This window comes from Erinaceus europaeus, chromosome 17, assembly GCF_950295315.1.
Source record: "Erinaceus europaeus chromosome 17, mEriEur2.1, whole genome shotgun sequence".
Taxonomy (NCBI): domain Eukaryota; kingdom Metazoa; phylum Chordata; class Mammalia; order Eulipotyphla; family Erinaceidae; genus Erinaceus; species Erinaceus europaeus.
In genome coordinates this window covers 53,923,642-53,948,935 of record NC_080178.1, presented here as the reverse complement: position 1 = coordinate 53,948,935, position 25,294 = coordinate 53,923,642, and the positions used below count along the sequence as shown (strand labels likewise).

General features: G+C 41.1%; 1 protein-coding gene, 1 long non-coding RNA gene and 1 pseudogene across 5 annotated transcripts in view; all 3 read left to right on the top strand.

Annotated features, from left to right (window-relative positions):
• The window catches only part of LOC107523674 (uncharacterized), a 591,794-nt gene that overhangs the window by 326,194 nt on the left and 240,306 nt on the right, over positions 1-25,294 (top strand). The gene's annotated exons all lie outside the window — the stretch shown is intronic.
• On the top strand, positions 1,636-2,605 carry LOC103126760 (Golgi phosphoprotein 3-like; annotated as a pseudogene).
• LOC103126763 (NADP-dependent malic enzyme, mitochondrial) overlaps positions 20,674-25,294 on the top strand; it is a 96,652-nt gene continuing 92,031 nt past the window's right edge. For 2 of the 4 annotated variants that reach the window (XM_016194587.2, XM_007537673.3), the window contains exon 1: positions 20,677-20,959. In XM_016194587.2, the coding sequence (XP_016050073.1) occupies positions 20,780-20,959 (180 nt within the window). In that variant the 5' untranslated portion in view covers positions 20,677-20,779. Of the gene's footprint in view, positions 20,960-25,294 lie in introns of all 4 variants that reach the window. The other 2 variants (XM_016194586.2, XM_060177390.1) reach the window with 2 other exon arrangements.

The following is a 25,294-nucleotide window of genomic DNA, read 5'->3' as shown; positions in this document are numbered from 1 at the left end:
AATAGGGATTATGATGAAAATGGGGATGGGGACACAGACCTTTGCTTATGAGACAAAAAAGAAAAGGAAAAAAATGGGGAAGTGGGAGGGAGCAAACAAATCCAGAGCATCACTCAGCTCTAGCACAAGTTGAAAGAAAGAAAAGAAAAACTAATTATAAAGGAAAATAAAATCAGACAACTATATAGCAAATTAACTCAAAGTAATCAAATCCCTGGATACTAGGCCTGAAATTATTAAATACATACAAAAAAATAAAATACTTCTACCAGATGGCTTAACTCACATGTGAAATTTAGGGAACTGAAACAAACAAACAAAAATTGTCTTTAAGATTTTGTTAGAAGGAGCCAAGTGGTGGTGCACCAGGTTAAGTGCACAAGGACCCGAGGAAGGATCCAGGCTCTAGCTCAGATTCCTCACCTGGAGGGGGGTCCACAAGTGGTGAAGCAGGTCTGTAGGTGTCTTTCTCTCTCCCTCTCTACTTCACTCTACCCTCTCAGTTTCTCTGTCCTACCCAATAAAATGGAAAAAATGGCCACCAGGAGCAGTGGATTCATAGAGCAAGCACCAAGCCCCAGTTAAAACCCTGGAAGCAAAAAAAAAAAAAAAAAAAAAAGATTTTTGTGAAAATAATGGTAGCCATTGCAGTGGTGGTGGTTGGGGCTGGGGGAAGAAGAGAAGTGTCACAGAATTTTTGTGGTGGGTATGGTGTGGAGCTATACTCCTATAATCTTATAACCTTGCAAATCATTACTGAATCACTGATTTAAAAAAAGAAGAAGCGGGGACCAGGTGGTGGTACACTGGGTTAAACACACATATCACCATGTACAAGGACCAGGGTTTGAGCCCCTTCTCCCCAGATGCAGGGAGGATGCTTCATGAACGGTAAAGCAGGTCTGCAGGTGTTTCTCTTTCTCTCCCTCTCTCAATTTCCCCATCCCTTTCAATTTCTCTGTCATGTTAAATAAAATTAGAAAAAAAATGCTCATTTTCATTGGGATGATAAGGGTAGAAATAAAAATTTTTAAAAAAGAAAGAAAAGAAAACTTATGGGGCCATTTTTAGGCCATTCTAATAGACTGTCGAACTTATCAGGTCTTAGTCTAATCAAAGAGGACTACTAAGCACTTTTACCTTGAGGTACACTGTTGCCCCTAATTTTTGGATATGTGTATACATGTCCCCAGCCCCCTAGGTCCCAGCCTATATCTAGGACCTGTAACATTGTTAGTGCACCATCTGAAATGGAACTGGGGTTGGAAGGTAGACATCTCAGGCTTGTCATCACTAGATACAATCCTAAGCAAAAAGCTAGTGACAGCATATGGTGGCATGGTGACACTGGTTGTGTTGATTTAGCTGAGGTATAACAAGGTAAGGGATAGAGATGAGAGGCATTAAGAAATAAAAGCTGATATTGGAAAGCCACGCCATGGCAGCCACGCTCTGGCATTTGCCTCAGCCTCTGTGCCTGGGTTAAGTCTGGCGTGGCGGCTGTAGGCAGGAAGGCTCTGCTCTCCAGCGCCGCCTCTCGCCCAGCTAGCTGCACCTGGACCTATCCCCTCATGCTGCGCCCGGCCCCTGCCTCCCGTCCTGGCTGAGGGCAGCGGGCGGACAATGCGCAGAGCCATCACCTTGATGAGCAGGACGACGACAAGGGCGACTCTAAGGAAACCCAGCTGACCCTGATGGAGGAGGTGCCCCTGCTGGGCCTCAAGGACCGCGAGGGTTACACATCATTTTGGAATGACTGTGATCATCTGTATTACTTGGCTGCATGTTAATTGAATTAGCATTGAAAGGAAGGTTGTGGAATGAGACCTAAGAGAAAGGTGATCTGCAAGTCAGATGTTCCAACAGGTGATGTTCTTCTTGAAGCTCTAAAGCATGTTAAGGAATGTTTCAGCCTCGAGAAACATTCCAGAACTGGATAGAATTACTAAGTGGTGAGACCTGGAATCCACTAAAACTGCATTATCAGTTAAGAAATGTACAAGAACGATTAGCTAAAAACCTGCTAGAAAAGGGTGTGTTGATGACAGAGAAACAGAACTTCCTGCTTTTTTTGTAAAATATTTTATTTATTTTTATTAGATAGATACAGAGATAAATTGAGGGGAAGGGGAGATAGAGATGGAGAGAGACAGAGAGACACCTGCAGTCCCACTTCACCACTCATGAAGCTTTCCCCCTGCAGGTGGGGACCAGGGGCTTGAACCCGGGTTCTTGCACATTGTAGTGTGTGCGCTTAACCAAGTGCGCCACCGCCTGGCCCCAGAATTTCCTGCTTTTTGACATGACAACGCAGCCCCTCACCAACAACAACAGTAAGCAGCGCCTTATCAAGAAGGTGCTGGAGGCTGTTCTTGACAGATGGGTGAAAGACCCTCACTGCATGGACAAGCGCTTGCTGGCCCTCACTTACCTAGCCCACGCCTTGGATGTTCAGGAGCATGCTTTTGCTCCTCTTCTGGAGGAGCAGTATGATCTAGCCACCAAGAGAGTGCAGCAGCTCCTTGACTTACATCCCTAGGTGGAATGTCTGAAGGCCAACAATGGTGAGCTTCTTTGGGCAGTAGTGGCTGCATTCACCAAGTAACTGCTCTGAATGAAGCTTCTGCTCTTCCTCTTGTAAACCAGCAAATTTTCTTTTATTGACTTCTGGTTTTCTGCAATTTGTACTTTTCACTCTATAACTGGCTTTTGTTTTTTGAAACAGTCGGTGGATTTTTCTTTTTTGTATGTATGCAGGGTTCTGCTGGTACGAGAGGCCTTCTTCTTTCTGTTCTCAAAAATGTACTGCCATACTGGCATTTCATTCCTCGCTGCCATTCTCACTGTTCCTTGTTTTGGCTTTTCGGTATGCTTTGTCTTTCAAAGCACCTCCAGTCTCCACACATACACATCTTTCGGATTACCTCAGCTTGAGTTTTTCTTATGTGCATGTACATCTGTCATTCTGCCTACAATTGAGACAAGTCACAAAAAGGCCTTTAACTAACCAAAGGTAAATATCTGTATCTATTAGGATATTTTATATAGATAGACCTCGGATGAGATGTATACTCAGCAAAATTATTTTTAATTGAGACAACAGTAAATAATATGAAGTGCCCCTTGATTTTGCTTACCATGTAAATCGACTGTATTATTGTCTTTTAACTATTAAGTCACAAAGGTTCAGTTGTTTCACAAAGTCATTTTGGGATGGGCGGCATTCCAGTTATGCTGTATATAGTTTGAATTATACTCAAATCATCCCTTCTGGCCACCTCTGCCTCCATCATAGTATTTTGCAAGGTTTAATTAGCTCTATACCTGGTGTCCCTTACTTCAGCCATTATTTGATGACAAAATAGACCTCTCATCATTGAAGGAGAAAGGATGTGTGTCTGGTTAGTATCAAGTTTCTCAGCTGTGCCATTCATGGTACTTTTGACCTATGCACCGCCTCTGTGAAGTGTGTGTGTGTGTGTGTGTGTGTGTGTGTGTGTGTGTATGTGTGTCTTAATGTTTTAGGATTTTTTTTTTTTCATTTCTCTAGGGAAAAGGCTTGTGACCAGTACTAATCTTGAGTACAGTTTTCCTTCCTGTCCACAAGTAAATTAATGTCTGCTTTTTTAAAAAATGTTTTGTATTGATAGTTGATTTCTTGATCCAGTTTGACAATGTCAACATACTGATTCCTAAACTATAATGATAGTGTATCACACTTAATTCTTTTTGCTCTTATGGTTCTTGCAGAGGGGATTCTTGGTTGGTGCCTTCTTAGTGACAGCTCCTGTCTGGAAATGACATCTTTTTTAGTACATCCAAATGCAGTGCTGAAATTTAAGATAAAGGCTGGCAGCACCTCCACCCCTCCCCATCACCCATGTATCATTTACCTGTATGTAAAATCAGGGTATGGAACTTCTCAATGATGAGTGTTGCTATAAGGTAACAACATGGAGGGACCTCTCTTCCTTTCCGTGGTGATGAAATTTTTTTTTTTTTGGTTGTTGTTATGTTGTCGTTGTTGGGTAGGACAGAGAGAAATGGAGAGAGTAGAGGAAGACAGAGAGAGGGAGAGAAAGATAGACACCTGCAGATCTGCTTCACTGCTTGTGAAGCATCTCCCCTGCAGGTGGGGAGCCGGGGCTTGAACTGGGATCCTTACATTGGTCCTTGTGCTTTGCTCCACCTGCACTTAACCTGCTACACTACCACCCGACTCCCACTCCTGATGAAATTCTTAAAGGGATATTTTCAGTTAATGATCTCTTCTTTAAAAAATAGCATCTTTTCTTTATAGCGGTATTTTCAATAGCTCACTGGAAAGAATACATTCTTGTTTTGGGCAAGAAGGGTGCTGCCACTCTTGTGCCTCGACATCACTTTCAGACCCTTGCTGGGAGTCTTGGACCCAGGCTGGCTGGAATCTTGATGGTTTTAAGAGCCAGGGAGGATGGGTTAAGCTAACAGGAAAGATGTGTTTCACATCCAGAAGCAGCTGAGGAGAGTCTTTCATAAGTCTCTCATAAGTCTATCTATATAGTCCGGATAAATGACAGAGACTTTCTTCAAACTCACTGACTGGAGTGTACAGTCTAGGCAGTAAAGAGCATTACACATGCAACAAGTGGCTTCTGCATCATCTTTCATTTAATGTCTGCTCCAAAGTGCCATTTATCACACTTTCTTGGGGGGAAAATCAAATGTCAGTCCTAGCTGATGTTGCATGTAAATTGTTAGCAAGTAATGACTACAACTCAGCTGATTAAGAATTTTGTAACAGAAAGCTCTGCTATGTTTTAATTTCTCTATACAATTATGATAATTAGCACACTGTAGGAATATAAACTTTTGCTTTTTAAAATTTATTTTTAATTATTTTTATTATTTAAAATTTATTTCATTATCACTGTTTATTGTATCACCATTGGTTTCATAATGTAAATACTATATACTGAACAAATTAAAAGTCAAATTTTATTACCATAGTTCATGTTAATAGTGGGGCTATCAAGTGTTTAGAGATTTTTTTGGTTAACATTCCATGCAAAAGTACTAGATGGTGTATAACTCTAGAGTTGAATTTTATGGGAATCCCTGATATGTATACTATTTTCTTTATCTGAAGTAATAAATAAACTATGATCTTGAAAGTGCCTGAATAAAAAAAGAAAGAAAGAAAGAAAGAGAGAATGAAAGAAAGAAAAGAAAAGAAAGACAAGCCCCTAGTCCCCATCTACAGGGGAAAAGCTTCACAAGTGGTGAAGCAGGGCTGCAGCTTTCTTTCTGTCTCTCTACCTCTCTGTCTCCCTTTTCCTTCTCAATTTCTGGTTGTCTCTACCCATCTAAATAAAGATGATTTTTTTAAATCATCTTTATTTATAAATAAATAAAGATGATTTAAAAAAATTAAAAAGAAAAGAAAGAAAGAAAAGCTAAGTCACAGAGGCTCCAGGACTGGGAGAAATACAAATTTTAAAGAAATGGGGTAAGGTTCTTTGTGGTCTTAGAGTTTAAGGGGGCAGTAGATAACTATTATTATAACCAAATTATTTGGGAGCTTATTTTTCTTTGAAAAATCCCATGGTTAGAGTTTATTTTAATATATATTTATTATTATTGTTATTTGCCAGAGTGAAGATGGTACCTTGATGTGACAGTGTGACTTGGCTTCCACCAACAGAATATGACAATGGCCCAGGAGGTGATACCATAGCTAGAGCTTTGGACTTAAGCACAATGTGATGAATTTCTACAGAGTGTAAATTCATAACTAGCTGGAACACAAGGCCCCAACTGATCTATGGGGGAGGAATCTCTTAGTAAGTGGGAACCCCAATTTGCAGGCCTGGGAGAACTTTGTGCCAGGATGGAGATGTATATGAGGCTATCTGCCCCAGAGTCCCAATACACAGTGACTCTTGGACAGCTGAGTTGCAGCGGGTGTAAATGTGATACAGGACTTGCATTGTGCCCGGCAATGATTGCTGAAACAGATTTTTTAGGTATCTTATTTATGAAGACAGGAGGTGGTGTACTCAGTTGAGTACACACATTACCATGTTCAAGGGACCCTGGTTCAAGTCCCTGTTCTCCACCTGCAGAAGGGAAGTTTCATAATTGGTGAAACAGTGCTGTATCTCTCTTTCTCTGTCCTTCTCTGCCTTCCCCTCTCCTCTCATTTTCACTCTGTCCTATCAAATAAAATAAACAAACAAAAGGAGGGGGTGGCTGCCTGGGGGAAATGGGTTCATTGTGCAGGCACCTCGTGGAAAAAAAAAAGATTTAGGCGACTTCTGGAGGTGGGGCTATGGAGCAGCAGCAGCTGTGTTTCTCTCCTCTCCTCTCCTCTCCTCTCCTCTCCTCTCCTCTCCTCTCCTCTCCTCTCCTCTCCTCTCCTCTCCTCTCCTCTCTTCTCTTCTCTTCTCTTCTCTTCTCTTCTCTTCTCTTCTCTTCTCCTCCTTTCCGCTCCTATTCCCAGTCAAGTAGGAACAGTTAGGGAGAGACCACCTGGGACTGCAACAAGACAGGACTAGAATGAATTTGGGAACCCACTAAATCAATGGTGAGTGCAAACACATGTAGCTCATGGACAGAGAGAAGCCTAAGGAGAGAGTCTGAGGGCGAAAGCCTATAGCTACTCCCAAGCAGCTGATAACAGTCTGGCAGTTTACCAGTTGAGGTACCAGCTCCAGTCTGTTTTACTAACAAAAAGACTGCTGAAGGGAGGAGAGGACATGGCTAAGACTCACCAAATGCAACTGTTAGTCTCCATCCATGGCTATTGTCCCATGGAGGCTGTAGCAGAAGCCAGAAGGCCCTGTGCTGACATTTGGGGGGGGGGGCAGAGAACTGGCTCAGAAACTCAGGAGAAGATCTACACTCCAGTGGTCTTGAGGTGAGGCTGTACACTGGGAGCCATTCCACATTGTTCTCCTGATGAATTGGGGAGACACGGTAAATAACTGCCACGGAATCCACAGTATAAATGGGACTTGTTTGGAAACTCACAGGGTCAAGTACTTCCAGCTTGGCTCTGACTGCTGGAAGAGCAGCTAAATTGAGTCTGGTGCTTTGGATCCTCGGGAGGCTGGGAATAACTGTGCATAACCACAGTGTAATCTCTCCCCGACTCTGCTTTATCTCTTGGTCAGGAGTGAGTGATTAAGCTAAAATATCTACTTATAAGTAGAAAGCCCTCAGGCTACCATAGCCTACAGAGAAGAAAAAGAAAAAAAAAGGTTTTAACAGCCACTGTGCTTCAACTGGAGGATTGAGATAATATTGAAACAACCGTTAATTTCCACAACTATGAACTCTCTAAGTACCTTGTTTAGACACAAGTCAGTGTAGGCAAGAGTGATCAGTAATTTGAAAAGTACTGAAAGAAGGACCTCATAACATAATATATAGAATGGTTAAACCAAGAAGAAATATTGGAGAAATGAACCAGGACAAAAGCCCAGCTAAAAGATCCCAAAGGTTGAAGCACAGAACAATAAGGTCAACACTAAATGCTAGTTAAGGAATTAATCACAGGAGTAGGAAAGAGTTTTCAAGTATAGTAATCAGAAATGCAGAAACAACGATTGAGACTCTAGAAGAAAATACTAATTATCTCAAAGTAATTAGAGAGCTGAAAGCTGAAATAGCCAAGCTAAGAACACAACTAGCTGAACAAGCTAACACAGTATCAGAACACGGTAATAAAATATCTGAGCTACAGAAAATAGCAGAGGGGAGAGAGAATACAGTAAATGAGACTGAAAACAGAATTAGCAAGATTGAGGACAAATTATAAAAAACTAAAAAAGATATAAAAGATCTCAAAAAGAGATCAAGAAATATTGAAAATAACAACAGAGACATATGGAATGACTTCAAAAAAATATTGTACACATTTTATCTTACCAGAGGAAGAAAGAGAGGAAGGGGAAGAAAGCATTCTACAGGACATATTAGCTGAGAACTTCTCTAATCTAGACAACTAAAAGACATCTTATAAGGTTCAAGAAGGCCAGAGGATCCCAAAAAGAATTAACCCAGACATAATGACACCAAGACACACCACATTTAGAATGAGAAGAAATAAGGATATGGGAAGGATCTTGAATGCTGCAAGAGAAAAACAAAGACTCACTTACAGAAGAAAACCCATAAGATTAGTAGCATATTTCTCCACACAAACACTACAGGCCAGAAGAGAGTGGCAAGATATCTATCAAGTGCTCAGTGAGTAAGGCTTTCAACCAAGACTACTGTATCCTGCTAGACTGTCATTCAGACTAGAAGGAGGCATAAAAACCTTCTCAGACAAGCAACAGTTGAAAGAATCATCACTAAGTATGCCTTGAATGAAGTTCTGCAAGGTCTCCTATAAACAGTCAGACCACCAAAACTATGACATACATCAGAACACTCTAAAAATATACAATAATGGCATTAAAATATCTTCATTCTATAATATTAATAAATGTCAATGGCCTGAATTCACATATTAGAAGGCACAGAGTAGGAAGATGGATCAGAAAACACAACCCAAAAATATGCTGTCTACAGGAAATCCACCTAATTCAACAAGGCAAACACAGACTCAAAGTGAAAGGATGGAAAACTATCATACAAACCAATGACCCACAAAAAAAGAGCAGGGTGGAGTTATACCCCTCCTATCCTATGGTTTTGTTAATGTGTCCTTTCTTAAATAAAAAAAAAGCAAAAAAAAAAAAAAAAGAACAGGGACAGCTATTCTCGTATCTGACACAATAGACTTTAAAATAAATAAGATTAAAAAAGATAGGAATGGACACTACTTAGTGCTCATAAGATCATCAATCAAGAGGACTTAACAATTATTAATATCTATGCACCCAATGAGAAGCCATCTAAATACATCAAACATCTACTGAAAGAGCTACAGAAATATATTAACAGAAACACAGTTATAGGAGGGGACTTCAACACCCCACTCTCTCAACTGGACAGATCATCCAGGCAAAAAATCAATAAATACATGAGGGAGCTAAATGAGGAGATAGATAAACTAGAACTACTGGACATTTTCATAGTCATTCATCCCAAGAAACTGGAGTACACATTCTACTCAAGTCCACATAGGTCATTCTCAAAGATAGACCACATTTTAGGCCACAAAGACAGCATTAGCAAATTCAAGAACATTGAAATCATCACAAGAATCTTCTCAGACCACAGTGGAATTAAACTGACAATTAACAACCAACAAAAGATTAGCAATAGTCCCAAAATGTGGAAGCTCAACAGTAAACTACTTAACAACTTCTGGGTCAAAGAGGAAATAAAGGAGGAAAACAAAATGTTTTGAGAGTTCGATGAAAATGAAGACACAAGCTATCAAAATATTTGGGACACAGCTAAGGCAGTATTGAGAGGGAAGTTCATAGCCATACAAGCATACATTAGGAAACAAGAAAAAACACAAATAAACAACCTGATTGCACATCTTAAAGACCCAGAAGAAGAACAAAGGAACTCTAAAGCAACCAAATGGACAGAAATAAGTAAAGTTAGGGCAGAAATAAATAACATTTAAAAAAAGAAAAACATACAAAAGATCAATGAAAGCAAATGTTGGTTCTTTGAAAGAGTGAACAAGACTGACAAACTGACGAGGTTCCTGGAAGATGGTGGACTGAGAAGCTGCTAGTGGCTTTAGCTCTGACCACATCTTCTGGAAACGGTAAGATTTTCTGCCTTTAGTAGGCCAGTCAATAAGGGGTCCTAGCGGTGACACCAAGGAGGTTACCTTAATTTGGGTTAAAATATAGAGTAGGAAAAAAGGGAAAATTTTTTTTTCTTTATTTTAAATTATTAAGCACACCTCCTCCCCCCCCCCATAACCAGTCCCTGGGGACCAGCTCCTAGCAGGCTCCCCTGCTAAGCCCCTTTCTTTACCAAAATTCCTGTCCCACCAGGGAGTATCATTCATTCTAAGTCTATACCCTTCTGAAACCTCTGGCCTTTTTTCTTTCTAAGTAGCCAACCCCCCCACCTCATAGCTAATTAAATAATTAAAAATAAATAAAAAAAAACTTTCCTTTCACTGCTCTTTTATGACTGTTCTTTTTCTTATCTTTTTCTTTTATTCTCTCTCTCTTGTTTTTTCTTTTTCTCATTCTCGCCATCCTTTCTTCCTTAATCCTACAGCTTCCAAAGCCACAGGTCCCATCCCCCACACCACCAAACAGTGTGCTTTTTTGAATTCACTGATACACATTTGGGAATTATTTTGGGGAAGAATTCTGACTCAGAGTTGAACTCTCACTGCGAGTATCTCTGCTCAACATCCCTTCTTCCTTTAGCCACCCCTAGAATATACAGTGTATAGTAGATCTACATAACTGTCTATTTCAGCTATCCTTGTCTAGTCCTGAGGTTTTTTTTTAAATTTTTTTAAATATTTATTTATTTATTTCCTTTTTGTTGCCCTTGTTGTTTCCATTGTTGTTGTAGCTATTATTGTTGTTGATGTCGTCGTTGTTGGATAGGACAGAGAGAAATGGAGAGAGGAGGGGAAGACAGAGAGGGGGGAGAGAAAGACAGACACCTGCAGACCTGCTTCACCACTTGTGAAGCGACTTCCCTGCAGGTGGGGAGCCAGGGGCTCGAACCGGGATCCTTGAGCCGGTCCCTGCACTTTGCGCCATGTGCGCTTAACCTGCTGCGCTACCACCCGACTCCCCTTTTCCCTCTTTCTTAACAATCACCTGCCTCTGATCACGAGATTTGAGGTAATCTGGGACAGGTTTTTTGTTTTGTATTTTACCCTGCTCTATTTTATTATTAATATTATATAAAGGCATATATCTTCCCCCCCTTTAGGTTGATCAGAATGAACTCTTAGGGTATCTTTCATTGCTAGGGTAGTGGGCATCTTATCTATTGTGGGCGGAACTTGTCTCGTTACTCCTACCTCCTCTACAGACTCTCCCCTCCCTCCTCCTCCTAGCTAATTAAAAAAATTAAATTAAATTAAATTAAAAGTAAAGCAATAAAAAAACTTCCCTTTCACTGCTTTTTAATTACAGCTCTTTTTCTTATCTTTTCTCTTTTCTCTCTCTTTTTTTTTTTATCTTGTCATACACTTCGTCCTTCTTCTTTGCCTTTCTGAATTTGTGAATTATTTTGTGGAAGAAATCTGACTCAGAGTGGACTCTCTATGTGTGTATCTCTGCTCTACTTCCCTTTCCCTTCTTGTTGCCCCTAGAATATACAGTGGATAGTAGATTTGCATAACTGTCTATTCTTCCTATCCCTTCTTTCTTTTCTCTTTCTTCTTCACTGGGATTTGGTTACTATTTTTTCACGGACTGGAGAAATTGTTTGGCTAACTGGTAGTGATTAAACTGCTTCAATACTTGCTTCAGTTGCTACTGTAATTCCTGAGGTTGGTGAGTGAAATTGTCATAAAGGTATTTAGTACAGTGTTGCTTGTACTCAAGACACAACAACTGAGGAACAACAGAGCATAAAAAAAGAAACACATAAATAAAAAAGATGGGTAGATCAAAAACAAATAAAACTGCTACTCCAATGAATGAAGACAATAGCCCAGAAGAAACTACAAATCAGCCAAAAGTAACCATAGATAAGAAAAGTATGCAAGCAATGATAAACTTATTAATCACAGAAATGAAAACAACATTGGAGGAAAGGAATGGCAGTATTAGGGAAACAACAGTTGAGACCCCCAAGGAAAATACTGATTATCTTGAGGCAATTAGAGAACTGAAAGCTGAAATAGCTGTAATGAAGAAAGAAGCTGAGGCAAGGGAAAGCAGACTAACAGAAGCAGAAAACAGAATTAGTCAGACAGAGGATGAGTTAGAGAAAACAAAAAAAGAGGTGAAAGAGCTTAAAAAGAGATTGAGATACACTGAAAACAACAACAGAGACATATGGGATGATCTAAAAAAGTAACATTGCATAATTGGCCTGCCAGAGGCAGACAGAGAGGAAGGGGAAGCAAACATTCTAGAGGAAATAATAGAAGAAAACTTCCCAGACCCGAATAACAGAAAGAACATCAAGATTCAAGAGGCCCAGAGAGTACCAAACAGAATCAACCCAGATCTGAAGACACCAAGATACATCATAGTCACAATGAGAAGAAGTAAGGATAAAGAAAGGATCCTAAAGGCTGCAAGAGAGAAACAAAAAGTCACATACAAGGGAAAACCCATAAGATTATCTGCAGACTTCTCCACTCAAACTCTAAAAGCCAGAAGAGAATGGCGAGATATCTATTGAGCCCTGAATGAAAAAGGGTTTCAACCAAGGATAATATATCCTGCTAGACTTTCATTCAAACTAGATGGAGGGATCAAAACCTTCTTAGACAAACAACAGTTAAAGGAGGCAACCATCACCAAACCGACCCTGAAAGAGGTTCTAAAAGACCTCTTATAAACAAGAACATCACTATAATACTGGCAATATATCAGAGCAAACGAAATAAAATTTTTTCGAACAATGGCACTACAATACATTAAATCCATAATATCAATAAATGTCAATGACTTAAACTCACCTATCAAAAGGCACAGAGTTGGGGGATGTATCAGAAAACATAATCCAACCATATGCTGCTTGCAAGAATCCCATCTGTCACAACAAGATAAACACAGACTTAAAGTGAAAGGATGGAAAACTATCATACAGGCTAACAGACGACAAAAAAGGGCAGGAACAGTCATTCTCATCTCAGAAACGATAGATTTTAAATTAAATGAAGTAATAAAAGATAGGCAAGGACATTACATAATGATTAGAGGATCAATCAGCCAAGAAGACTTAACAATTCTTAACATCTATGCACCCAGTGAGGGACCATCTAAATACATCAAGCACTTACTGAAAGAATTTCAAATATACATCAATAGTAATACAATAATAGTGGGAGACTTCAATACCCCATTCTCACACTTAGACAGATCAACAAAGCAGAAAAGCAACCAAGATACAAGAGAATTGAATGAAGAGATCGACAGACTAGACCTCTTGGACATTTTCAGAGTCCTTCACCCCCCAAAACTGGAATACACCTTCTTTTCAAATCCATATAACACATACTCAAGGATAGACCACATTTTAGGCCACAAAGACAGCATCAATAAATTTAAGAATATTGAAATCATCCCAAGTACCTTCTCAGACCACAGTGGAGTAAAACTAACATTTAACAACAAACCGAAAATTATTAAAAGTCACAGAATTTGGAAACTAAACAACATACTCCTTAAGAACCACTGGGTCAGAGATTCACTCAAACAGGAAATTCAAATGTTCCTAGAGACAAATGAAAATGAAGACACAACCTATCAAAATATTTGGGACACAGCTAAAGCAGTTCTGAGAGGGAAACTTATAGCCATACAATCACATATTAAACACCAAGAAGAAGCTCAAATGAACGACCTTACTGCACACCTCAAGGACTTAGAGGAAGAGGAACAAAGGAACCCTAAAGCAACCAGAAGGACAGAAATCACTATAGTTAGAGCAGAACTAAACAACATCGAAAATAAAAGAACCATACAAAAGATCAATGAAGCCAAATGTTGGTTCTTTGAAAGATTAAACAAAATTGACAAACCCCTAGCCAGACTCACCAAACAAAAAAGACAGAAGACTCAAATTAATAGAATTGTAAACGATGGAGGATATATCACAACTGACACCACAGAAATCCAGAGAATCCTGTGAAACTTCTATAAAGAACTATACACCACCAAGTTAGAGAATCTGGAAGAAATGGAACAATTCCTAGAAGCATATGCCCTTCCAAAATTGAACCAAGAAGAACTACAAAATCTAAATGCACCAATCACAGACAAAGAAATTGAAACTGTTATTAAGAACCTCCCCAACAACAAAAGTCCTGGACCAGATGGCTTCACAAATGAATTCTACAAAACTTTCAGGAAACAATTAGTACCTATACTTCTTAAGCTTTTCCATAAGATTGAAGAAACGGGAATACTCCCTTCCACCTTCTATGAAGCCAACATCACCCTGATACCACAAGCTGATAGGGACAGAACAAAAAAGGAAAACTACAGACCAATATCTCTGATGAACATAGATGCCAAAATATTAAACAAGATCTTGGCTAACCGGATACAGCAACATATCAAAAAGATTGTTCATCATGACCAAGTGGGATTTATCCCAGGAATGCAAGGCTGGTTCAGCATCCATAAGTCAATCAATGTCATTCACCACATCAATAAAAGCAAAGCCAAAAACCACATGATTATCTCAATAGATTCAGAGAAAGCCTTTGACAAAATCCAACACCCTTTCATGCTCAAAACTCTACAAAAATGGGAATAGATGGGAAATTCCTCAAGATAGTGGAGTCTATATATAGCAAACCTAAGCCAACATCATACTCAATGGACAGAAGCTGAAAGCATTCCCCCTCAGATCGGGGACTAGACAGGGCTGCCCACTGTCACCGTTACTCTTCAACATAGTATTGGAAGTTCTTGCCATAGCAATCAGGCAAGAGAAAGAAATCAAAGGAATACAGATTGGAAGGGAAGAAGTCAAGCTCTATTTGCAGATGAATTGATAGTATACATAGAAAAACCTAAAGAACCCAGCAGAAAACTACTGGAAGTTATTAGGCAATATAGCAAGGCATCAGGCTACAAAATCAATGTACAAAAATCAGTGGCATTTCTTTATGCAAACACTAAATCTGAAGAAGAAGACATCCAGAAATCACTCCCATTTACTGTTTCAGCAAAATCAATCAAATACCTAGGAATAAAGTTGACCAAAGAAGTGAAAGACTTGTATGCTGAAAACTATGAGTCGCTACTCAAGGAAATAGAAACTGATACCAAGAAATGGAAAGATATCTCATGCTCATGGATTGGAAGAATAAATATCATCAAAATGAATATTCTCCCCAGAGCCATATACAAATTTAATGCAATACCCATCAAAGTTTCACCAAGCTTCTATAAGAGAATAGAACAAACACTACAATCATTTATCTGGAACATGAAAACACCTAGAATTGCCAAAACCATCTTAAGGAAAAGAAACAGAAATGGAGGCATCACACTCCCAGACCTTAAACTATATTATAAAGCCATCATCATCAAAACAGCATGTTATTGGAACAAAAATAGGCACACAGACCAGTGGAATAGAATTGAAAGCCCAGAATTAAATGCCCACACCTATGGATATCTAATCTTTGATAAAGGGGCCCAAAGGATTAAATGGAAAAAGGAGGGTCTCTTCAATAAATGGTGCTGGTTAAACTGGGTTGTTACATGCAGAAGAATGAAATTGAACCACTTAATCTCACCAGAAACAAAAATCAACTCCAAATGGATCAAAGACCTAGATGTCAGACCAGAAACAATCAAATAATTAGAGGAAAACATTGGTAAAACACTTTCCCACCTACACCTCAAGGACATCTTTGATGAATCAAACCTAATTGCAAGGAAGACTAAAGCAGAAACAAACCAATGGGACTACATCAAATTGAAAAGCTTCTGCACATCCAAAGAAACTATCACACAAACAAAGAGACCCCTCACAGAATGGGAGTAGATCTTCACATGCCATACATCAGACAAGAAACTAATCACCAAAATATATAAAGAGCTCAGCAAACTTAGCACCAAAGAAACAAATGACCCCATCCAAAAATGGGCAGAGGATATGAACAAAACATTCACCTCAGAGGAGATCCAAAAGGCTAACAAACATATGAAAAACTGCTCTAGGTCACTGATTGTCAGAGAAATGCAAATTAAGACAACACTAAGATACCACCTCACTCCTGTAAGAATGGCATACATCAGAAAGGACAGCAGCAACAAATGCTGGGAAGGTTGTGGGGACAGAGGAACCCTTTTACATTGCTGGTGGGAATGTAAATTGGTCCAGCCTCTGTGGAGAGCAGTCTGGAAAACTCTCACAAGGCTAGACATGGACCTTCCATATGATCCAGTAATTCCTCTCCTGGGCTTATACCCCAAGGACTCCATAACACGCAACCAAAAAGAGGTGTGTACTCCTATGTTCATAGCAGCACAATTCATAATAGCTAAAACCTGGAAGTAACCCAGGTGCCCAACAACAGATGAGTGGCTGAGAAAGCTGTGGTATATATACACAATGGAATACTATGCAGCTATCAAGAACAATGAACCCACCTTCTCTGACCCATCTTGGACAGAGCTAGAAGGAATTTTGTTAAGTGAGCTAAGTCAGAAAGATAAAGATAAGTATGGGATGATCCCACTCATCAACAGAAGTTGAGTAAGAAGATCTGAAAGGGAAACTAAAAGCAGGACCTGACCAAATTTTAAGTAGGGCACCAAAGTAAAAACCCTGTGGTGAGGGGTAGACATGCATCTTCCTGGGACATTGGGGCTGGGAGTGGGTGGGAGGGATGGGTCACAGTCTTTTGGTGGTGGGAATGGTCTTTATGTACACTCCTAGTAAAATGTAGTCATATAAATCACTAGTTAATTAATACGAGAGGGGGAAAATTAATTGTATGTCTCGAAGTTTTTCAAAACACAAACTGAATCTTTTCAATATATAGGCTGTGTAATTGATATGCAGACTCTCTCAAAAGCCTAGACCAAGTAGATCAGAAGCAACCAATAGCACAGCTATATAGAAGATACTGGGTACTGTACAGCAAACCCTAACAAAAGGACTTTTCAAAGTTAACCCAATTACCAAATAATGTGATGATAACATTAACTATCGATTGTCTTTTTGAACCCTAAGACAGCAGGAACCTCACATCTCCACTATAGAGCCTCTACTTCCCCCAGTCCTGGAACCATTGGATAGGGCCCACTTTCCCATATGCCTCTCCCAATCCATATCAAATAATATTGCATCTGCCGATCACAACCTAACCAACACAACGATTGCCACCTCAACATGCTTCAGCTCAGACTGTGTCCAGAGACTTCACATGTGGAATGACAACCCTTCAGCTTCATTACTGGGGTGAGACCTTTCCTTTCATAGTATACTCTAATTCCATCTCAGGTGGTTCACTTTCTAACAAAGTCCCAAAACCTAGATATACACCAGTTTCTGTGAGAGAGAGCATATGTTCACACGTATCCATAAACTACTGCAAAATATATACCTGAAAGCAGAAGTACACTAGAGTTTGCAGTGAGTAGCCCCCTAACACTTCCTATCCAGTATTCCAAGCTTTGGGTCCATTATTGCTCAACAATTTGTTTGGCTTCGTATGTTAACTCTCTTTTCAATCACCAGGTTCCAGATGTCATCAGGATGCCGGCCAGGCTTCTCTAGACTGAAGACCCCACCAATGTGTCCTGGAGCTCTGCTTCCCCAGAGACCCACCCTACTAGGGAAAGAGAGAGGCAGACTGGGAGTATGGACCAACCAGTCCACGCCCATGTTCAGCGGGGAAGCAATTACAGAAGCCAGACCTTCTACCTTCTGCAACCCACAATGACACTGGGCCCATGCTCCCAGAGGGATAGAGAGTGGGAGAGCTATCAGGGGAGGGGGTGGGATATGGAGATTGTGTGGTGGGAATTGTGTGGAATTATACCCCTCCTACCCTATGGTTTTGTTAATTAATCCTTTCTTAAATAAAAAAGAAAAAAAATGTAAGTCACAAGTTTAAAATGCACTGAAAATTAAGATTCCTTTTTTTCTATTCTGTGTTCGAATGTAGAGGAAGTTAAAATTGGGATAGGGAACCCTTGTAGTGGAAATTGTGTGGAATTGTACTCCTCCTATCGTATGCTTTCGTCAATTATTATTAAATCAATAAAAAGTTGTGCTAAGTTGTTATTTGAAAAAAAAAACACTGACAAACCTCTCGCCAGTTTCACAACACAAAAAGGGGAGAAGATCCAAATAAATTAGATTGTAAATAAAAGAAGAAATATCACAACAGACACTACAGAAATTCAACGTAGCATGTGAGGCTTCTGTAAACAACTACATACCACCAAGCTAGAGAACCTGGAAGAAATGGACAATTTCCTAGATACCTACAAACTTCCAAAATGAAATAAAGAAGAACTAGATAATATGAACAGGTCCATCACAGCTAATGAAATTAGAGCAGTTATCAAAATCCTTCCCAAGAATATGAGTCCTGGACCAGATGGTTTTATAAAACCCAATGAATCCAGCAAGAAGCTTTTAGAAATTATCAGGCAATACAGTAAGGTGTTAGGCTACAAAATTAACATTCAAAAGTCAGTGGTATTCCTCTATGCAAACATTAAGTTAGAAGAAGATGAAATCCAGAAATCAATTCCTTTTACTATAGCAACAAAAACAATAAAACATCTAGGAGTAAATCTAACCAAAGAAGTGAAAGACTTGTGTACTGAAAATTATGAGTCATTCTCAAGGAAATTGAAAAAGACACAAAGAAATGGAAAGAGCTTCCATTTTCATGGGTTGAAAGAATTAACATAATTAAAATGAATATACTACCCAGAGCCATCTTCAAATTTAATGCTCTCCCCATCAAGATCCCAACCACATTTTATTGGAAAATAGAACAAATGTTACAAATGTTTATCTGAACCAGAAAAGAACTAGAATTGCCAAAACACTCTTGAGAAGAAAGAACAGAACTGGAGGCTCACAGATCTCAAATTGTATTATAGGGCCATTGTCATCAAAACTGATTGGTACTAGAACATGAATAGACATAGTGTCCAGTGGAATAGAACTGAGAGCCAGGAAGTAAGCCCCCACACCTATGGACATCTAATCTTTGACAGAGGTGCCCAGACTATTAAATGGGGAAAAGATTAGTCTCTTCAACAAATGGTGTTAGAAAAAATGGTTTAAACATGCAGAAGAATGAAACTGAACCACTATATTTCACCAAATACAAAAGGAAATTCCAAGTGGATCAGGGACTTGGATCTTAACCAGAAACTATCAGATACTTAGAGGAAAATATTGTCAAAACTCTTTTCCACCTAATTTTTAAAGACATCTTCAGTGAAATGAATCCAGTTATAAAGAAGACTAAGGCAAGCATAAACTTATGGGACTACATCCAATTGAAAATATTCTGAACATCAAAAGAAACCAATATCCAAACCAAGAGACCCCTCACAAAATGGGAGAAGATCATTATATGTCATACATCAGACAAGAGGCTAATAACGAAAATATATAAAGAGCTTGCCAAACTCAACCACAAGAAAACAAATTACCCCATCCAAAAATAGAAAGTGGTCATGGTCAGTCATCACAGAAGAAATCCAAACGGATGAGAAACACATGAAAAAATGCTCCAAGTCTTTGATTGTCAGAGAAATGCAAATAAAGACAACAGTTAGATACCACTTCACTCCTGTGAGAATGTCATACACCAGAAAAGGTAGCAACAACAAATGCTGGAGAGATTATGGGGTCAAAGGAACCCTCCTGCACTGCTGGTAGGAATGCCAATTGGTCCAACCTCTCTAGAGAGCAGTCTGGAGAACTCTCAGAAGGCTAGAAATGGATATCCTCTATGATCCTGCAATTCCTCTCCTAGGGATATATATATACTCTAAGGAACCAAACACACCCATCCAAAAAGATTTGTGTATTCCTATGCTCATAGCAGCACAGTTTGTAATAGCGCAAACTTGGAAGCAACCCAGAAATCCAACAACAGATGAGAGGCTGCGCAAGTTGTGGTCTATATACACAATGGAATACTACTCAGCTATTAAAAATGGTGATTCCACCGTTTTCAGCTCATCTTGGATGGAGCTTGAAGAAATCATGTTAACTGAAGTAAGTCAGAAACAGAAGGATGAATATGGGATGATCTCACTCACAGGAAGAAGTTGAAAAACAAGATATGAAGAGAAAACACAAAGCAAAATTTGGACTGGAGTTGGGGTATTGCACCAAAGTAAAAGTCTCTGGTGTGGGGTGGGGGAGAGTACAGGTCCTGGAAAAGGATGACAGAGGACCTAGTGGGAGTTATATTGTTATGTGAGAAACTGAGAAATGTTATGCATGTACAAACTATTGTATTTACTGTCGACTGTAAAACATTAGTCTCCCAATAAAGGAAACAAATTAAAAATATATTTAAAAACATAGTATTTATTTATTAGTGAGAGAGTGAGGGAGGGCAGAGAGAGGCCTGGAACATTTTCGTGCTGGGAATCTAAGTCAGGATCTCATGCTTGAGAGTCTGATGCTTCCTTCATCTACTGCACCACCTCCTGGGAGGATAAATTGATTAATTTAATTATAAAGCTTTGAGTGACCAGTGGCCATTGCATGAGGCAGCACATGGCAACTGGGAGCCCTGGGAACTGCAGAATTGCCCCTCAGACCTGAAGTCAGGGACTCCCCTGCAGTCTACTCCATTTCTGAGTGGGTGGAAATGGAAAGGGTTGGGGGCACTCTGGACTCGGTTCTGATCTGGGGAGGCACAGACACGTATTTATGGGGACCCTTGGCATATCCTTAAGTGAAGTCCGCAGGAACAAAGATTCTAATCCTGGATGTCTTTCCAGAACCCGCTAGAGTGAGACAATCACTAACAGGAGGGGACAAGGGGCCTGGGGACATCAGTGCAGTGCCCAGCCACCAGCTGCAGGGTGTAGCTGGGTTGTCCAGGCTTGGCGGCCCCGCGCCCCGCCCCGGGATCTGCTCAGGTGGTGGCTGAACCCCAAGGACTCGGCTGGGTGCCCGAGGGTGCACTGACCTTGCTGTGGCAGCGGGCGCCATGGGTTCCGTTCTGGGCAGGGGCTGGCGCCCCGCTCTGCTCCCAGGACCCAGCCACTGCGCTTCCATCGGGAAGCCCCCAGCGCCTGTACCCCCACGCCGCTCCCAGCACTGCCCCATGAACCCAGTGCCCCTGCACAAACGCGGGTATGATGTCATCAGGAACCCGCACCTCAACAAGGTTAATGGAGGGGGTGCGGGCGGGGGCGGGGGTGGCTCAGCATGCTGGGTGCTGGAAGTGGGGGTGGGGGCATCCCACTCATGCTTGGGGAGCTTTTCCAGCACTTTGTATTTGACCTCAGTCTCTGTGCCCCCAGTTCTGGTGGGAAGAGGAGTCAGCTGTTGGAGGGAGCTGGTTTGCTCCTGCAAGAACTAACCTGGGTTTAAGGAAGGTTTGGGGTCCGAGCCCCTCCTAGGCTCTGACTCTGTTGATTTTGGCTTCACTGCACTTCTGTGCATCCAGATTTCTGTATTTGTAGACTTAAGAACAGATGAAGGCAGGGACATTTCCAGTTTGTGTGTGGAGGGAGAGGTGGGGGAGGGGAGGGTGTTCCCAGCAGGTACCTGTCTGGCACAGGACACTTGCCACTATTATCCAGAGGCAAAGGTGATTTAGAAAGGGGGAGGCAAGTGAAGACCCAAGGAACCACAGACTTGAAAATAATCCAGACCCCTCCTTTCACAGGGGAGGGAGCAGCACCAAGGACACTTGCCCAGGTCACCAGCCAGTTATTTCTGGCTTGGACAGAACACAGAAGGCTTCTGGGTCTGTGCAGCTTTGGGTCAAGTTTATTCCCACGTACAACAGGTGTTGTGGGAGCAGGGTTTAGCTCACTGATTTGGATAACTGAGCTGAGAACGGTAGAAGGGAGCAAGAGACCTGGATTTGGGGATCTCTTTCTTCCCTACTCCATCTCTGCTTAACCTAGGTATCTGGTGTGATTTCTCCAAGGCTCTTGCTTAAAATTGCTTTCATCACCCCCCCCCCCCATTCCCGCCTTCTTCAGTCACTGTGGCAAGCAGGTGAATCACGGCATTTAAAATTAGGCGTTGAAATTATACAAAACACTTGATAGATAGTGGTGAGAAAATGAGAGTGTAACAATAAATTTGACTCAGGATGAAGCAATGTAAGTGAGGGCATGCATACAGAAAGATGTTTTTTGTTTGTTTGTTTTGAAAAAGAGGGTCAGTCATACAGACGCTCAGTATGGTGATTGCTTCCTGCAATCAGAATTAATACAAGGAGCTAAGACAAAGAAAACTCCTTCTCTCAACACAAACTCTCTTTGTAGGTTATTATGCTGGGCTACTTACAGTGTTAGTAAATTTGAATGACTCAAATTGAGATAATTGAGATAAATTGACTAAAAAAAAAATCACATGAGAGTTGCAGGAAGGGTTTGATCCAGCAGTTCAGATGGCAACTCTCTGCCTCTCCACCTGGCTTTCTGAAGTGGTGTCAGCTTCATCCTGACACAGGTTTAAGACCAGAGCACCCACAACAACTTAGAATAAAGGGATGTTTAAGAAAAGACAAGAGTGAGTACAAAGATCCTGGGGTATGTGTTGGGGGGAGTGTGGGTGGGTTTGATGTGGTGGCATTAGGAGCAAACCTGACCACAGGTAACCAGGAGAGAGAGAAGTGGAGTGTGAGTGATGGCCTGACTTCCCCTTTCTCTCTCCCCTTTCTCCTTAATAAATATTTTGGGCTGGGGAGACTGCATAATGATTCTGTCATGCCTGAGGCTGTAAAGTCCCACATTCAAACCCTAGCACCACCATATGCCAAAACTGAGCAGTGCTTTGGTCTTTCTTTCTGTGCCTTTCTCTCTGAACCTCTGTCTCATTAAAATAAAATAAATTTAAATAAATAAATATTTTGGGGGAGGTGGGCAGCTGGGCTTGCAAAATAGCTCACCTGAATAGTGAGCTATTTTGCCATGTGCACGATTCAGGTTCAAGCCTGGTCCGCACAGCATTAGAAGCGCCATTGGTGCTGGGATTTCTTGATCTCTGGTTCTCTATCTCTCTGAAAAAGTTGTTCCAGAGTGGTGAAACTCCAATGATGAGAAGAAAAGATTTTAAAATCCTGGTGTGGTAGTGTTTTAGCATGCCAAATTCTGATAAGAAGGTAGATGGGAAGAGGGAAGCCCGTCCCAGTCCTGTCAGTTCTATTCACATCTGCTTTGCGGGCCAAGTCATATTCCCAACAAGGACAGAATCAGAGCTCAGTGACATATGATTTTCTGGATGGTGCAAATTCACTAGCATGTTCTCTTCTATTTCCTGTGTCACTGATCTTCAGCCTTGTGGCATCTTGGCAGTTGGCCTCTCCAACTGTCCTTGTGGGTGATGGCAATTGAATGAGTCTTTGCTTGACTATTGCTGTGTGTGTGTATGCTTTATTTGCTTGTTTTTTTTTGGGGGGGGGGGTTAAAGGGAAAAATGCCAACCCCATCTTAGGGGAGCAGCTTTATAAGCAGGTGCAATACCACACTCTAATGTAGTAAGAAGGTTCTCAGAATATTTCTGGCCTTATCTTTCTGGTGATCTCTTTGGGACAGGACTACAGGACTGCTTTTGCTTTACCCCAATGCACCCCCCTCCCCCCAATTTATCTCATCTATGTATCATCTCTTAAAAATTGTTAGTGATTTAATAATGATTAATAAGATTGTGAGATAACAGAGGTACAGTTCCATGCAGTTCCCAACACCAGAGTTCCATGTCCCATCCCTTACTTTGGAAGCTTCCCTATTCTTTATCTCTCTGGAAATCTGGACCAAAATTCTTTATGGGGTTCAGAAGATGGAAGGTCTTGCTTGTGGAATTGCTTCTCCACTGGACATGGATGTTTGGCAAAATGATCTATACCTCCAGGCTGTTTCTTCCCCTAGTGGGGTAGGGATTTGAACAGGTGAGGTACTGAGACAAATTGGTGAGGTTGTCTGCCCATGGAGGTCAGAATGGCATCATGGTAGCATCTGAAACTTGGTGGCTGAAAGACAATAAGATATAAAGCAGGAAAAATTGTTTAATAAACAGGAACCCAAAGGTAGGAATAGAGCAGATGAAACTAGGGGGGTCTTTGGTGGGAAGAAGCTAGGAAGTCTATTTTAGGTATGTTCCATGGGGCCCATGACTTTAGTAAATTTTGCTTGAGCCCCATAGCTAACATGCAAGTAGACTAAAAGTACTGTCTGGGACGATGGTGTCAGAGTTGAGAATAGAACTAGAAAGCTGAATCAGGACAGAGACAAGATCCCAAATATAAGGAAAGTATAAAAATACCATTAACTGTTTACCCCATCAATCATATTTAGCACAGGAGCCTGCGTGACCTCTGCATCCCAGTCAGTCTGAGCTCACAGTTGATGGTCACAGCTAGGAACATTATAGGCTGCACTCATTTCAGGACCTGTCTTCCTCGAGTGGCAGAGTAGCTTGACCCAGCCTCCCTTCAAAGTGTGTCATCTCCTTTGCTACCAGACATATGGCTATAATGACTGCCTGCATGAAGAATCCACTGCTCCAGGTGGTTTTTTTCCCCAGAGAGAAATTGAGAATGAAAGGGGAGATAGAGAAAAAGAGAGACACTTGCAGCACTGCTTCACCTATTGTGCTCCCCCCCCCCCCACATCTTGCAGGTAGGAACTGGTGGTTTGACTCTAGGTCCTTTCACATAGTGCCATGTGCATTTAACCAGGTGCACCACCACCGGGCTCCTGGCTTGTCTTTCACCTTCAGCTCTGAGTACCTGAAGACAGGGATTCTGCCTTGTCACATGTTGTTCTCTCTGTCCTGCTTGAGATGATCAGCAGATATCTCCACTCTGGGGCCAGGCAGTGGTGGATACTCAACCCCACCATGAGAACCCATGTTCAAGTCCCCAGTCCCTATTTACGCAAGGGAAGATTCACAAGTGGTGGAGCAGTGCTGCAGGTGTCTCTTCCTCTCTCTCAAAAAGAAAGATAAGATAGCTGCATGGGAATGATGGAGTTGTGCAAGCACCAAGCTGGAACTTGCCCTGGCTTAAAGTGCTTGCTCACGTGTGATGCCAGCTTAGAACCTGGCCTTGCTTTCTTTGGGGTGGGGGTGGTGGTGGGGTTCTGTCATACTCCACGTGACCCATTAGTGACTCAGAACATGATAACTGGGTTGCCTGGAGGCTTCCATGCTTGTTTGTGGTGCTGTTTTCTGGGCTGACAAAAGGTCTTCCTAAGACCTGTGCTTCTAAGGTGATGTTAAGCTGCTCCCCCAACTTTTTTTTTAAGGTAAAGACAGAAAAGTCAGAAAAAGAGCAAGAGAGAGTGAGAGTACAGCATCAAAGCTTCCTCCAATGTGGTTAGGACCAGGTTTAAACCTGGATCACACACATAGCAAAGCAGCACACTATCCAAGTGAGCTATTTTGCTGGTCAGTAGAACCCCCTTGATGGAAAAGGAAGCCCTAGATTCCCAGGTGAACTGAGAAAGGTAAGCAGCAGCTCACTCTAGACTGGGCTCTTGGGTAT